The 15,645-nt window shown below is 38.0% G+C and overlaps 1 protein-coding gene across 1 annotated transcript in view; it reads right to left on the reverse strand.

Moving 5' to 3' along the window:
• The window catches only part of EPS8 (epidermal growth factor receptor pathway substrate 8), a 105,431-nt gene that overhangs the window by 11,590 nt on the left and 78,196 nt on the right, over positions 1 to 15,645 (reverse strand). The window contains exon 16 of the mRNA XM_006888480.1: positions 7,742 to 7,964. Within this exon, the coding sequence (XP_006888542.1) occupies positions 7,742 to 7,964 (223 nt within the window). The remainder of the gene's footprint in view (positions 1 to 7,741; positions 7,965 to 15,645) is intronic.

Raw genomic sequence — 15,645 nt, forward strand, 5'->3', positions numbered from 1 at the left:
CTCAACAAATAAACTGTCAGGGCTAGTAGAACAATTCAGTATTGTAGCAGGATATAAGATCAATATTTAAAAATCAATGGGATGCCTCTACAGTAACAAAGAGAACTCAGAGAAGGAAACCAAGAAAACAGTATCAATTACAATAGCCAACCACAAATTGAGATACTTGGAAATGAACCTAACTAGAGATACAAAAGACTTATACAAAGAAAACTACAGAACATTTCTACAAGGCAGAATAAAAGATCTAAATAAATGGACATATGTTCCCTGTTCATAGATAGGGAGACTCAATATTGTGAAAATGACCCTACCAATACACATCCTCCCAATCCACATATTCAATGGAATCCCAATACAGATACCAAATTCATTATACAAGAAGATCAAAAGGGAAATTCTCAAATGAAGTGGGAGGCATAGCATATCCTGACCTCAAAACCTACTATACAGAGACAGTAACCAGAACAGCATGGTACTTTTACAATGACAAGCACATAGACCAATGGAACAGAACTGAGAACCCAGGAATGGCCCAGCCATCTACGGTCAACTGATATTCACCAAGGAAATAAAACCTCTCAAATGGGGAAATTACAACCTTTTCAACAAATGGTGCTGGCAAAACTAGACTACTACCTATAGAAATCTGAAACAGGATCCACAAACACATACATCAACTCAAGGTGGATCAGATATTTGGGAGTAAAGCCCCAAATCATAAAGTTCATCAGAAACAAACTGGGATCAAGCTTCGATGCCCTAGTTATGGTATGAGAGACTGACAAATATGAGAGACTGACAAATGCACAGTCTGAAGAGGATAAAATTGATAAATGGGACCTTCCAGAGATTAAATTCCTCTGCACATCATAAATATTTTCCAAGAGAGTGAAAAGAAAACCTATTGACTTGGAACAAACATTTGACAATACCATTTCAGAGAAGAGTCTCGTATAAAAAGTTTACAGAATCTTATAGGGCCTCCCCAAGAAAAAGATTACTCACACAATTATAAAATGAGCAAAAGACACAGAAAAAATTTTCACAGAGGAAGATATTCAGATGACCAGCAGACACATGAAGAAATGCTCAAAATCACTGGCAATAAGAGATATGTAAATCAAAACCACAATGAGATACCATCTCACTCCAGTAGCTGTGGCCAAGTTTAACAGGACAGCAAATAATAAATGTTGGGTAGAATATGGAGACTTTGGAACTCTTATACACTGTCGTGGGATTGTAAAATGGTACAATCACTGTCGAAGGCAGTTTGGCACTTACTCAAAAAACTGAACACAGAAATTCCATATGACCCAGCTATTCCACTACTTGGAATATACCCTAAGAAAATGAACTCATAGAGACTCTATGAACAAAAGACCTAATGTCTTTCCATAACTATCGTCATTTCTCCAAGTTCATAGGGTTTCCAGAGGCATGTGGTTTAGGAAGTGAATGCCACTCCTACTTCCACACCTGTTTTACAACTGGGAGCTCCACCAAACACTGTCCACATTGGGGAAAAATTCTGGTATTTGATACCCCAATGGTACAAGGTTCAGCATCACAGCAAACCCAGGTTGCTTCACACTGTACATTGACAAAGACAAAATGCAAAGTGGAAAAGTTGTTCCTCCAGATATAACAGCACTAATTTCACTTAGCAGTGGTTAAGATAGTAAACTAATGTAAAGTAAAAATTGTATTATAAAAAATTGACTTGTTGGATTTTTCATTGTCTATAACTATTTATGAGTGAGTATTCCTTTTTTAGTTTTTATTCATGTTTGTCAGTACTTTTAATGTTGCATATATCCAAGAAGATGTCTATGAGCGAGCTCTGGCCTTCTGGTGTGTTGACCATGTGCTGCTCTACAGCAAACCCAGCTTGTACTCCATCACTGAGATGAGCTCACCCATGATTTCACCTTGTGATGGATCATTAAGAATATCTTTAAATACAACAGTCTCATCATTCCCCCTCAGAATATCCAGTGACAGGTCTGAACTTGGAAGAAATGGAAGATGGAAGATGCTGAACCTGTTGTGTGGTCTTGAATTCCACTGTAGCTTCAATGGGGAAAAACAGACCCTGGATGTTCCTCATGGTGGAGAAGTTAATTTTATCTTGATTGAGCTGGAATTACTCCCCTGCCCCCTCCCCCCCCCCTGCTAATAGAGGATGACTAGATACCAGAGGACTTGGATCTCAACTAAAAGAAAGCATCACAGTTACCAAGCTCTCTGCATGTTGACCTTTTGAAAATCATAGTCTCCTTTGGAAAGGTTTTCCTTGCATGGAAAAAGAACTTTTGTCCAGTATTTCTTTTTTTAAGAAGCTCTAGAGAACAGGTTTGAGGCCTTGAGCACCAATGAGTGTAGACCAAATGAGCTCTGGGAGCATATCAAGAAAATCATCCATGAAGAATGCAAAAGATCATTACAAAAGCTGAAGAAGAAGAAGAAAAGACCAAGATGGATGTCAGATGAGACTCTGAGTATTGCATTAGTGCACTGAGAAGCCAAAGAGAAAGGAAGAAATCAAGAAATCAAAGAGCTGAACAGAAAATTTCAAAAGGCAGCTCGGGATGACAAAGCAAGATACTGTAATGAAATGTGCAGAGAGCTGGAGTCAGAAAATCAAAAGGGACAGATTGCTCAGTGTTTCTTAAGCTGAAGGAGTTGAAAAACAAAGTCAAGCCATGGGTGGTGATACTTAAAGATAGTTTGGGTAGAATATTAAATGATCCAGCAAGTATCAAAAGAAGATGGAAGGAGTACACAGAGTCACTGTATCAGAAGGAATCGGCTGACACAGAGGAATTTAATGAAATAACATATGAGCAAGAACCTATGGTGATGAAGGAGGAAGTTCAAGTTGCTAACTGGCAAAAAACAAGGCTCCGGGAGTTGACAGGATACCAATTGATTTTTTTCAACAAACAGACGCTACCCTGGATGTGCTCACTAAGTTGTGCCAGGAAATCTGGAGGAGAGTCAGCTGGCCAACTGACTGGAAGAGATCGATACTTGTTCCCATTCCAAAGAAAGGTGACCCACCAGAGTGTGGAAATTATCGAACAATATCACTGATATCACATGCAAGCAAGATTCTGCTGAAAATAATCCAAAAACGTTTGGAACAATATGTCAACAGAGAACTGCCAGATGTGCAGGCTGGATTTAGAAGAGGTTGTGGTACTAGGGATATTATAGCTAACATTAGATGGATCTTGGCAGAAAGCAAAGAATACCAAAAAAAAATGTCTATCTGTGCTTCATTGACTATGCAAAGGCTTTTGACTGTGTGGATCACAACAAGCTGAGGCTGACTCTGAGAAGAATGGGAATCCTAGAACACTTGATTGTGCTAATGCAAAACCTATACTTGGACCAAGAGGCAGTCATAAGAAAAGATCTGGGAGACACTGGATGGTTTAAAAATCAAGAAAGGGGTCCATCCGAGACACTGGGCTGTACTAGCAGGAATGTGGCATCAGGATTGGTGAAAGAATCATCAACAACCTGCTTGCTGAAACTGAGGAAGACCCGAAGTGCTTGCTGCAGAAGGTCAAGAACTGCAGTCTTCAATATGGACTGAAGCTCAACATCAAGAAAACAAAGATTCTCACCACTGAGCCAATTGGCAGCATCAGTATGGATGGTGAAGAGATTGAGATAGTTAACAGTTTTAGTTTGCTTGGTTCCACAGTCAGCGCTCTTGGTAACAGCAGAAAGGAAATTAGGAGATGAATTGCACTGGGAAAGTCAGCTGTTAAGGGACCTCTCAAGAGTACTGAAGAGCAATGACGTCAGGCTGGAGACTAAGGTGCGCCTGATACAGGCTATTGTCTTTGCAATTACGTGCTATGCATCAGAGAGTTGGACAGTGAATAGGCATGACAGAAAGAGAATTGATGCCTTTGAGCTGCGGTGCTGGAGAAGAGTGTTGAATATACCATGGACTGCTAGAAGAACAAACAGGTTTGTCCTGGAGAGGGTGAATCCTGAATGCTCCTTGGAGTCAAGGATTCTGAAGCTTTGTCTGACATACTTTGGGCATGTTGCAAAGAGGTCCTTGGAGAGGGACATCATGTTTGGGAGAGTGAAGGGGCAGCACAGGAGAGGAAGACCCTCAATGAGATGGATCGATTCTGTGAATGGAGTGGTGGGAATAAGTGTGTTTGAGATGGCAAGGTTGGCACAGGAGAGAACAGCATTTAGGGCTTTGTACATAGGATCACTATGAGTAGCAAGTGACTCGATGGCACATAACAACAAACAACAACATGATGCCTAGTGGTAAGAAGCTATGCTGCAATCCTGAAGGCACATGGTTTAAATTCACCAACTGTTCCACAGGAGAAGGATGGGCATTCTCTTCCCATGTGATTTACTGCCACTGAAAACCCACAGGAATGTCAGCTAGGAGTTGATTCCAACTTGATGTCACGCAACATCACCCCCTTCCTTTTAAAGGGAGCTCTGGTGGCCTAGTGGTAAGGGGTTGAGTTCTAGATCAAAGGCATGCGGTTCAAATCCACCACCTGCTCAGTTAGAGAAAGATGAGAAATCTCTTCCCATGCTTATTTATAGCCTCTGAAAACATGCTAGAGGGTTGGTTATGAGTTGGTTCTGACTGGGCTGTACATAATAAAAACAACAAGCCCTGTTTAATTAGGTTTGTCTCTCCTGATTGATTCAAGGTTAGTCAATAATCAGGGAATTTAGGTAATATAATAGATATATTTTGTGAGAAATCTGTTTATCAATAAGTACACACTTAAAACAGCAGTCTGGTTGTCAAAGGCCATTGTCAGCATTCATTCAGAAAAACTATTTTCCCCAAAAGTACTAAAAAATAAACTATTAATTATATAAAATATAATGTATATTAGTAATTGTATAATACACACAATACATGTACAAATCATGATTTATATGAGTGATCATATATAAACCAATAAAATAAATATGAAAAAAGTGTTGCTTTATAAAATATATTTACTTGATGCCAGAGTATACTGTAAGACATCTTAAAAAAGAAACTTTATAGGATTTTTGCTTGTTCTTTTAAAGAAACAAGTATTTCTAATTTAAGGAAGAGAGGTGTTTATATTTTATATGCCAAATGCCTTACTTTACTTATGAAAAACAGACTTGAAAATGATGAGTCACAATTATCAGGAGAGTTTTTTATCTTCAAAGTATTCTAACTATGTTTCTTTCCCATTAGGTTATTCTTGGTTTCTGAGAGTGGGACAAAGAACAAACTGTCCCAATCCACAGACTGTTCCAAATGGAGATTGGATGCTTATGAACTCTGATCCCAGGCCTGGAAAAAAATAGAGCTACAGTGTCAAAGCAGACTGCGCTGACGTATCAACGGAGAGAAATGTTATAAACTTGTGGTAGGAATAAAAAAAAGAAACAGTCATTTCTAGGAGGAAAATTTTCCTTAGGGAAATCACTGAAATGAAAACACTTCTAGAACTTCCTAATTTTAAAACTATGTCTTCAGTGCCTTTCAAACATAAATAAAAGCATTTTTTTAAATGCACATGTTTAAAGAATTCAGAAGTATATTATATGTTCATACACGGTTGATTCGCCCCCGCCACCCTCCCCCACCTGGTATAGAAAGTTATTCTCTTTTTCAAAACTTTATTTTTAAATTTAGTTTCCTGGTAAGATCAAGATATGCTTTGTTGTAATGTGCCCTTGAGTCAGAACTAACTCAGAGCTGAATCTCCACTGGATTGGTTTCAGAGGCAGTAAACTACATGGGAAGAGACTGTCCATCTTTCTCCCCCAAAGCAACTGGGAGATTTGAACTACATGCCTTTGGGGTGGCAACATAGCTCCTTACCAACCAGGTCACCAAAGCCCTTTCAAGATAGGAATTAGAAGAACTTAAAAGAAGAATTGATGCCTTTGTGATGCTGGAGAAGAATAATGAATATAATATGGACTCCTAGGAGAACTAATAGGTTCATCCTGTTGTTGTGGTGTTGTTATGTGCCGTCGAGTCGCTTCCAACTCATAGCAACCCTATGCACAACAGCCCTAAACTCTGCTCTGTCCTGTACCAATCGCACTGTCTCCGACACTCCCATGCCGATTATCCCAGTCACTGAATCAATCCACCTCATAGAGGGCCTTCCCATCCTAGAGAGGGTGAAACCAGGCTGTTCCTTGAAGGTAAGGATTCTGACGCTTTGTCTAACATATTTTGGGCAAGTTGCAAGGAGGGACCAGTCCTTGGAGAAGGACATCACTCTTGGAAAAGTGGAGGGACAGCATAAGAGAGGTAGATGCTGGATGAGATGAATTGACTCAGTAACTGGGGTAATGGGGGTAGGTGTTTCAGAGACAATGAAGTTGGCTCAAGATAGAGCTGGTTTCAGAACTGCTATACTTAGGGTAGCTATGAGTTGTGAGCAACTCGATGGCACATAACAACAACAGCATACATATATATTGCTGTAGACACACACACACACACACATATGTGTGTGTACATATGTGAACAGAAAATAACAATGCATATGTTAATATGCATTAATATTATATATAAAAAGATATATTAATATATATACTATATATTAATATATATATGAGAATAGCAAGAACAAGAGATACAGGAAGAGTATGAAGATAATACTTATGATGATGAAGATGATGATGATAGCAGCAGACATTATTGCTTGTTATAATGTCCATATATTAATCCTAATCTTGGTTCTATAATCTTGGCAGTACTTACATTTTAGGCCAGATAGCTCTGTTGTTGGCGATATCCTGTGGATGTTGCTAGACACTCTTCACATCTATTCATCAGAAGTAAACAGTATTTCCCCAGTTTCAACAAGATGTGTCCCATAGCCCAAACCTAATCTACTGCTGTCTAACCAATTCCAACTCACGGTTACTCCCCATTGGGTTTCCAAGGCTGTAAAGCCTTGTGAAAGACTGCCCATCATTTCCCCAAAGAGCAGCTAATGGATCCAAACATCAGTCTTTTGGTAAGCAACTCAATTCGTAACATCTTATAGCACTAGGGCACCTTAAAGATGCCTCCAGACTAAACATACCGGAGTCAGGCAGGGGAGGCCAACTCACCCCTGGTTGAAAAGTTCTGTCTAAATGCTTTATATGCATTATTTCACTAAAACCTGGCATTCACTCTATGAAGCTGTTAGTGGCCATCAAATTGATTTTGACTTTGACAACCCTACATGTGCAGAGCAGAACTGTTCCACAGCCTTCCAACTCTGACCTTGAAGAAGCTGATCATTAAGACTGTCTTCCAAGGCACCTCTGGGGAGTTCAAACAACCAACATTCTGGTTAATAGTCAAGCACTTAACCACTCTATGAAAGAGATGGATATCTCTCTCCACTTTACAGATACTAAAATAGGAGGGGATTATTAACTTGTTTAATATCGTAGGGAGGAAGTAATATAGTCAGCTCTCAATCATGAGAATATATTGGATTATGTGGAGAAACGTACACAAGGAGAGTGGAGACACTTCCTGTGTTTCAGAATTAGCCAGAAAGTAGAAACCAGGTGAAAATATTGGCAACCTTTGAAATGTAATGCAAGCATATCGAAGACAATCACTTACAAGTAATATATTTAATACTGAGTACCAGCAGAGCAATACTAAATGTTTATTTAACAGAAGTTTTAGTTCATAGAATTAATTTTTTTTTCTCTTTTGAAGACTTACGGTCCACAGGGAGTTGTTTGTGTCTCTGGCTGTCTCTCATGATGCTGCCACCACTGTCACTGGAGTTGCTGTTCTGACGAGTTACACTTGCCGGCACCTTTGACCCAGGAACAGGTGCTGGAGCAGAAGGTGGGAGGGGGACCGGAACTGGAGCTGGTGTTGGAGGAGGTGATGGAGCAGAGGGAGTATCAGTCGGCCTTGGGCCATACTCCATCCTTTGTTTCTATAAAAAGACAAGCAATTCATTTGAGAGTTTAGAAACATACTTAGGTTAGGAAAACAAACTGAACTTTGATAGGACATTGTTGGCTATGTATCTGTAAACTTTACAGACTTGGAGCAAATTGATGAATGTATATTATATATGTATGTGTATATGCAAATACATCTATGGGTGTACACATACACATATATGGATACATATACACATGCAGAGAGAAATACATTTACACACACATATCACCTGTATGCTGTATGTTGTTGTTTCTGGGTGCTGTCGAGTCAATTTTCAACTGACAGCAATCCCATCTGACAGAGAAGAATTGCTCTACAGCATTTTCTGGGTTGTAACCTTTAACGGCAGCACACAACCGCATCTTTATGCTGGGAAGTGTAATTATAACTAACAGTCATCTTTTAAATATTCCACCTATTTGTTTAAAGCAAAAGGTATAACTTGAGGAGTCATAAGGAGGCATCAACAATAAACAATAGTATCATAATCATTATAAAAATTAAGAAAAATTGAATTTAGAATATCTTATAAGACTTCGATAGACCAAAGGTAGAAAGATTATTTTATTATCTCTACTTTCTTTCTAATTCTTTCTAATTGCACTGAGAGTCTAAATGCCATATTGTATAGCATTATTTTACTGCTCATTTTAAATAGGTTCAAATGTTTTTAGTTGTCTCATTTTCATGTGATTAGTTAGGAGGAAGACAATATTCAAGTAGAAATGAGGGCTGTGCGTAAAGAAACAATTTTAAATGTCCTTAAGAGTATTTTTCAAGTTCTAGTCCTTTCAGCCATCATCTTGATACTTCCTAAACTAGAAATGTTTCTAATGTTTGGGGTGAGTAGTAGTGAAGGTAACAGGACGGCCTATAATTAAATGTTTACGACTACAACTCACAGACAGTAATTAATAAGTAGGCCTCGTGAAGATTTTTATTTTAACAAAGTAGGTGTGGTAAAATACAAAATGTTTTCTGTCAATAATAATTATTGTACTATTATAAAACAAAATTTATTTACAGTCTTCATTAAAATGCACTTCAAAACTGGCATTTCAAAGCTAACCAAACTTATTTTAATGTAGATAACTGCACTGTATTCGATTCCACATTATCAAAAGGCACATGTTCTTTGTATATCAAGGATACTGAGCAACAAACCTACAACTAGGGCTTTGAACCAGCTCCTGCTGGTCTGATATTCCCTTACCTCCCCATCCAATTTTAACGGTTTACCCTTGCACCTCAGATATACTGCAACGGAATCCTAATTGTTTTAACAATAACAATTACTTGAGGGTCTATATAAATGATAGATTGTGATTCAGTATATTTGGTGGAAATAGAAATGCAAATTCTCGGCAGGGATCTCACCAGAATGATCTTATTCTGTGCCCTGCTTACAACTAAAATAAGGTTTAGATACCGCACTGATACAATTTTAATTATTCCATAATTTAAAATCAGCACATAAAGTGTAAAGAGACAGCCTTTTGATAATCAGCTCCAAATTAGAACAGTATTTACTTTTAAGTCCTAAATTGGCCCAAATATAAGACAATATTGATTTTAAGAGAGCTTGCTCCCAATTTCCACAGAGATCAAAAACAAAAAAGTAAACACCACAAACACACCCCTTTAAATTTAATCATGGTTCAAAAAAACACCACATCAACCTTCATCACAGCTGCCTTCACAGCACATGATTAACACCTGTGGAAACCTGAGTGGGAAGAAGCCCTGGCTGTTTTCTGCTCTTTAAAGGCCACCATTCACCCACAAGTAGGGTGGAGAAGGAGAGGAAGGGGATTATGCAAAGATGGAAGGAGAACTGAAAGAGACATTTATAATCCTGCTGGGCCTTTGGAAGGGGTAGGGAGGGGAGGAAGGAGCGGGAGAAACTCCACAGAGCAAGCCAGGGAGTGAGATGGGGTAGAAATAGATTGTTAACTCCTCTGCACTGAAGGCCTATTTTTTAGTATCTTCTAGAATAATTAATGTTAACAACAATAACATTACTACTTATCATGCCCAGCATATCTTCCTATATTTGGGCCAATAAATATTTAAAGAAACCAAAATACAGCAAACATCACCAAACCTGTCATACTCAGCACACACCAAAGCCATCTCATGAATGCATATGCAATGCTCCCTTGCCAAGAATGCCCTCTGCACACAAATTCAGGGTGTGCAAGTAGGCTCTCACATTAGGATTCCAAAAGTGTCAGAGTTTAAATTATTATTTTTAAGGCATGAATAAATTTTTTTAAATGTCATAAGATCAACATTCCCTAAAATGATTCATATTCTCTGCTTCCATGAAAACAAGAACAGCCAGTGTTTTGCTATCCATCAAAAAAATTACTGTGAGAAACTATATACACTGTGTATGTTATTGTCACAATGAAGCCTGAAAGCATTGCACTCATCTGTCGTCGCTACAGAATGTTAACTATCAGTATGCCTTGACAAAACTATAGGCTTAGAAATGTAAATATTTGATTAAAGGACAAAATTATGAAAAATGTTTGTTAATTAGGACACATGCTGTATTTACTTGCTTATTTTCCCTTTTTTCTGTATTCTTTCCTCTCTTTTCTATGCTTACAACTCCTAAGGTATGAAAGGGGAGATATGGCCTTCCTCAAAATAATTGTAACCCCTTAATTACTGCTCTGAATAACTTTCCTGTGGAGACTAGTTGAAGGCTATTCTTGGTGTGGAAGAAACAAAATCAGCACTCACTTCTCAAAGCCTCCTCCCATCTCTGGCCTCACCTCAACCACTGGCTTCTTAATCACTATCTCTCAGCTCTTCACTCTAAGTACAACATTGACCTGTAAAATATCCTCAATTCCTGGAAAAGGCTACAGAGCATAAGTGTAAGCTGAACTTCCCTCTCCTATGTCAGAGATGCTGAAGTTCTAAAATTCTACATACGGAAATCCTGACCAATTCCTAACTGACATTTTCTGGATTTTCACACAGGAAGTTATATATGCTTAGAATCCCGCCAATTGCAGATACTGGGGCAACTTGCTACTCTTGTATATACCTACTTTTGTACCACTGGTCATTTCCTATACTTCCTAACTCCTTTCTGTTTTCTTCTACAAAAAACAGTGAAACCTAAGGGCTCTGGAACTTAACAGACTGCCTTGTTTTCCTGGGTTTCTCAAGTTTTCTGCCTTCCGACAGGATGCAGTTTTACCACTTTTCCATCACTTTCTATTGGTGCAAAATATTTTTTGTTTTTCTTCCCTGACAAATTCCTGTTTTACATAGGCTCTGGATTTTGCAATTTTAGTTTATACTTAAAGTTCTTTTCCAATAAGATTTTAAATTTAAAATAAAATGTTAAATTTTAAAACAAGATCTCTGAAAGATAACAGAATTAGTAAACGTGATTTCAAATTTCCCTTCATATCTAAGTGTGAATATTTGGGCTTTTTTTGTTTTGCTTTTTTTTTTTTTTAACAACTACAGCAGAAGTGGAATTCTTAGGGATTTAAAAAGTTATTGAGAGAGTAACTCCTGTTAGATGCAAAACACTGTTCCAGAGGGGAAATAATGCAAGGAAATTCAATGAAGTCATTAACATTGAACTGTTCTTAAAATCTTCCTACTATGGATTACAAAGGCCTCCCCTAAATTTGGTCTCTTTGGAGCTCTGCAGGACACAGCTGGAACATTTGGAGGATGTTAAGTCCAGAGATAAAACTAAAAAAATTATAAATCTGCCATGAGGAAACAAATGTGGATTACCTCTGATAGCTCACCAAGTAATTGCTACGGGAAAATGAAGCAAATCAAATCAAATGAGAAAATTAACATGAGAGATAGAACAAAAATAGTATCAATTATAATTCATGCCAAAAATCAGAAAACATGAGCAAATAAGGTTTTGACCGTAAAATTACCTGCTCACCGATCAATCACTATAGGAGCTTGTAAACATGTGCTTTATTTCCCTCACTCTTATCGAGCATAGAAAATACACATCGACAGAATAAACATGCAAAGTATTTCAACAATAACTATGTCTATATAAATGTTAAGTATTAAAAATATTGACATATACAGGTTCACTTTATTTTATTTATCAGAATGTATTAAAATGGATTTTACAAAAGGAAATATGCTAATATATCAAGGAGTGATATTAATGAGTTATAGCCTTTGATTTGTACACAGCCTACACATACACAACTGTGTAATGTTCATGTCAGTCAGTAATTTATTTCATATGCATTATACGTGTGTTGTTAAGTGCCATCAAGTCAAAATCACCTCACAGCTGACCCTCCAAGAGGTTTTCAGAGGCTGTAAATCACATGGGAGAAGACTGCTCATCTTTCTCCTAGGAAGCACCTGGGGGATTTGAACTGCCTACCTTTGAGTTGGCAGTGCAACTCTTTACCACTACAATACCAGTGCTCCCTCATTATAAAGTAGCCATCCTTGTCTAGTCGTGCCCCTAATTAAGAGACCAATAATCTTCTGAGACTATTTTTAACAAGGAATTCTAATGAGCTGATTATTATTAAAGAGTTTGGCGTGGATGAAATGAGTATGTTAGTATCTTTAGTAAAATGGTCACACTTTCCAACAGTCCCTCAATGATCTGGAATGAACTTGAAAATAAGAGCATTCATAACTGGGCTGAAGTGTAGAGCTCTAATGGATTTACATTATCTCTTTGAGGGGCCTCTCAAGAGTACTGAAGAGCAATGACGTCAGGCTGGAGACTAAGGTGAGCCTGATCTGGGCTATAGTTTTCGCAATTACATGTTATGCATCAGAGAATTCGACAGTGAATAGGGATGACAGAAGGAGAATTGATGCCTTTGAGCTGTGGTGCTGGAGAAGAGTGTTGAATACCATCGACAGCTAGGAGAACAAGCCAGTTTGTCCTGGAGAGGGTGAAGCTGGAATGCTCCTTGGAGTCAAGGATTTTGAAGCCTTGTCTGACATACTTTGGGCATGTTGCAAGGAGGGCCTGGTCCTTGGAGAGGGACATCATGTTTGGCAGAGTGGAGGGACGGGGCAGGAGAGGAAGACCCTCGATGAGATGGATCAATTCTGTGAGTGGAGTGGTGGGAATGAGTGTGTTTGAGACGGTGAGGCTGGCACAGGATAGAACAGCGTTTAGGGCTCTTGTTCATAGGGTCGCTATGAGTAGCAAGGTTTTGGTATCTACACTAGAGTGTGAGGACCTTACTCCTTCTATTTTGCAGGTTAGCAACCTGGAGAAAAAAAAAAGTAGAATGCTTTCCTTGAGATCATAGAACCAAGAGCTAGAATGCTCATCTAGTAATATCACTATGAGGGGTCCTTGTGTTCTCACAGTATCACAATAGTGTGCTAAGAAATAGAAAAGACAAAGGCTTACATATTCTTGGAATAGCAAGATATCTTTTTTTCTTCTCAATAATTACTCATTAGTTAATTCTAACTTTTATAAGCTCTGGTGGCATAGTCCATAGGGAGTCGAGCTGCTAACCCAAACAAGGTACCTCTCTAGTGGTCAACTATACCAGACCCTTTGCAGAGAGAAAGATAGGCAATCTCTTCATAAAACCTGATGGAGGGTCACCAATGAGTCAGTTCTGACTCAATGACAAGGAGCATGTGTGTGTGTGTGTGTGTGTGTGTGTAAACATAGACATACTTGTACATATAGTAACTACCTAAGAGAGAAAGAATTTTCTACTTATAATAATAAGCACATAGAATAAATGATTAAAAATAAGTAAAAAATTCCTGTCTAATCAGGTCTTTCAAGTACAGTAGAAATAATAGCAGGGATGGGGGTTTTGGCTTCTGCTCATGAGAATCCATAAAGTAAATTCTAGTACATGAACAGTCAGGGTGCTCAAGATCTGGGAATCAAGTCAAAAGAAACACTGGGAAATTTTTGTGCATTTGTGGCAAGCAGATTCCAGGGGGTAGAAATTGCCATGACTGTCCATCTGTTGCCTAGATAATATGACCCAAACTCCTGGGATACTAAGGACAAGCTGAGTTTTTTGTTTGTTTGGTTTCTGGGGTTTGTTTTTTTTGGGGGGGGCGTATTTCGTGGCTCCCCCCTCAATTTTTAAAGCTTTTTACTTTGAACTTATTTTAAGCTTATGGAAAAATTGCAAAAAGAATATTTTTACATAACATATTGAAACAACAGCACAACTACCAGACCCATAAAATTAACAACAGCAGAATATTAACTAACTATAGTTAAATGTATAGGGTTATATTTTATAATTTTAACAATAGTTACACATTTAAGTATATTAACATTAAATATAGCTTAGTGATAGTTAAACCACTCACAAAAAGGTCCACTTTCTATGTGAGTTACAGAATTTGATTATATTATAGTAATTATTTGCTATTCGCTAGTTTTTCATCTAATATTCTTTTCTGTTGTTCTTTTAAGTTTCTATCAAGAACCTCATGATTTACAGGAGACCTCTTCTTTTCCTTTGTTTTCTCTACCTGTGTTATATACCAGACCTGTACTCCACAGGGCTTTCATTCCATTTTTCCTTTTTCTAACTTTATTACTGTTTCTGGGATACAATTTTTACCAAGAGACATGCCATTTATTTCTATTTTGCAATAATCTGTAATAGGCATGTATCTTCTTTTCTCCATAGCTTTACACATCATTTTTTTAAAAAAAATGTTCCATATCTTTTGTAAATGGTTTATTACTTCCCTCCCTGGACTATTTATTTATTTATTTATTTATTTATTTTTTAAATGTTGCTGAAGCCATGGAGGGAAACCCAGAAGGTGAGAATGGCTGGCTTCACAGAACTGTTAAAAATCAGTCCCAATGTGAAGATGATTAAATTGCCTGGATTCTCAGGAACATCAGGTGGCAGTTCAACACCTACTCTCCACTGGTGCCAGGTACTAGCATCCCTGCCATCACAGCAGAATCTCTAACAATGCCCCTCACAGTAAAGAAAAACTGTAAAAACGATAGGCAAGGGCTGCATTTATGTCTTTCATCCGGGAACTTTCATTAATGTATTTTTTTTTTAATCCAGGTGCCACATTTGAATTAGCAGCACACCTCCCTATGGACTATGCCACCAGCACTCTCTAAAGCTCATTGCCGTAAAGTTGGAACTGCCTCAGAGCAGACCCTCTGGGGGCTTTCAGAAGCTGTAAATTGTAAGGGAGAAAACTGCCATCTCTATCCCATGGAGCCACTATTGAATTCCAACTGCTAGAGAGGTGTAGTGTATCTCCCTATCGACTAGGCCACCAGAGCTCTGCTATAGTGTATGGAAGAATATGAAAAATAAGAGTCATAGATAGCTGTTTACACTTATAAGACATTGGTGGCTAACTGATGTTACATGGAAGTAGTTTTTATCTGATTTTTCAGTTCTCACCACTCACAAAAATGTCAACTTTTTACACTATTTGGCTATCTTCCTAATGATAATAAATAAAAAGAAGAGTATATGAATCCACGGGAAGGGTTACATTAGTCAGAAAACTAATTGTAGGTATTGTTCTTTGGAACTGATCCAATCAATATTTATCAAGCGCAGAACACTATTTTGAGAAGATATTGTGATGGGAAAGTCTGCTGTTAGGGACCTCTCCAGGGTACTAAAAAGCAATGGTGTCATGCTGGAGACTAAGGT

Source organism: Elephantulus edwardii, unplaced genomic scaffold, assembly GCF_000299155.1.
Source record: "Elephantulus edwardii isolate Elephantulus edwardi_28Jun2011 unplaced genomic scaffold, EleEdw1.0 scaffold00067, whole genome shotgun sequence".
NCBI classification, from domain to species: Eukaryota; Metazoa; Chordata; class Mammalia; order Macroscelidea; family Macroscelididae; genus Elephantulus; species Elephantulus edwardii.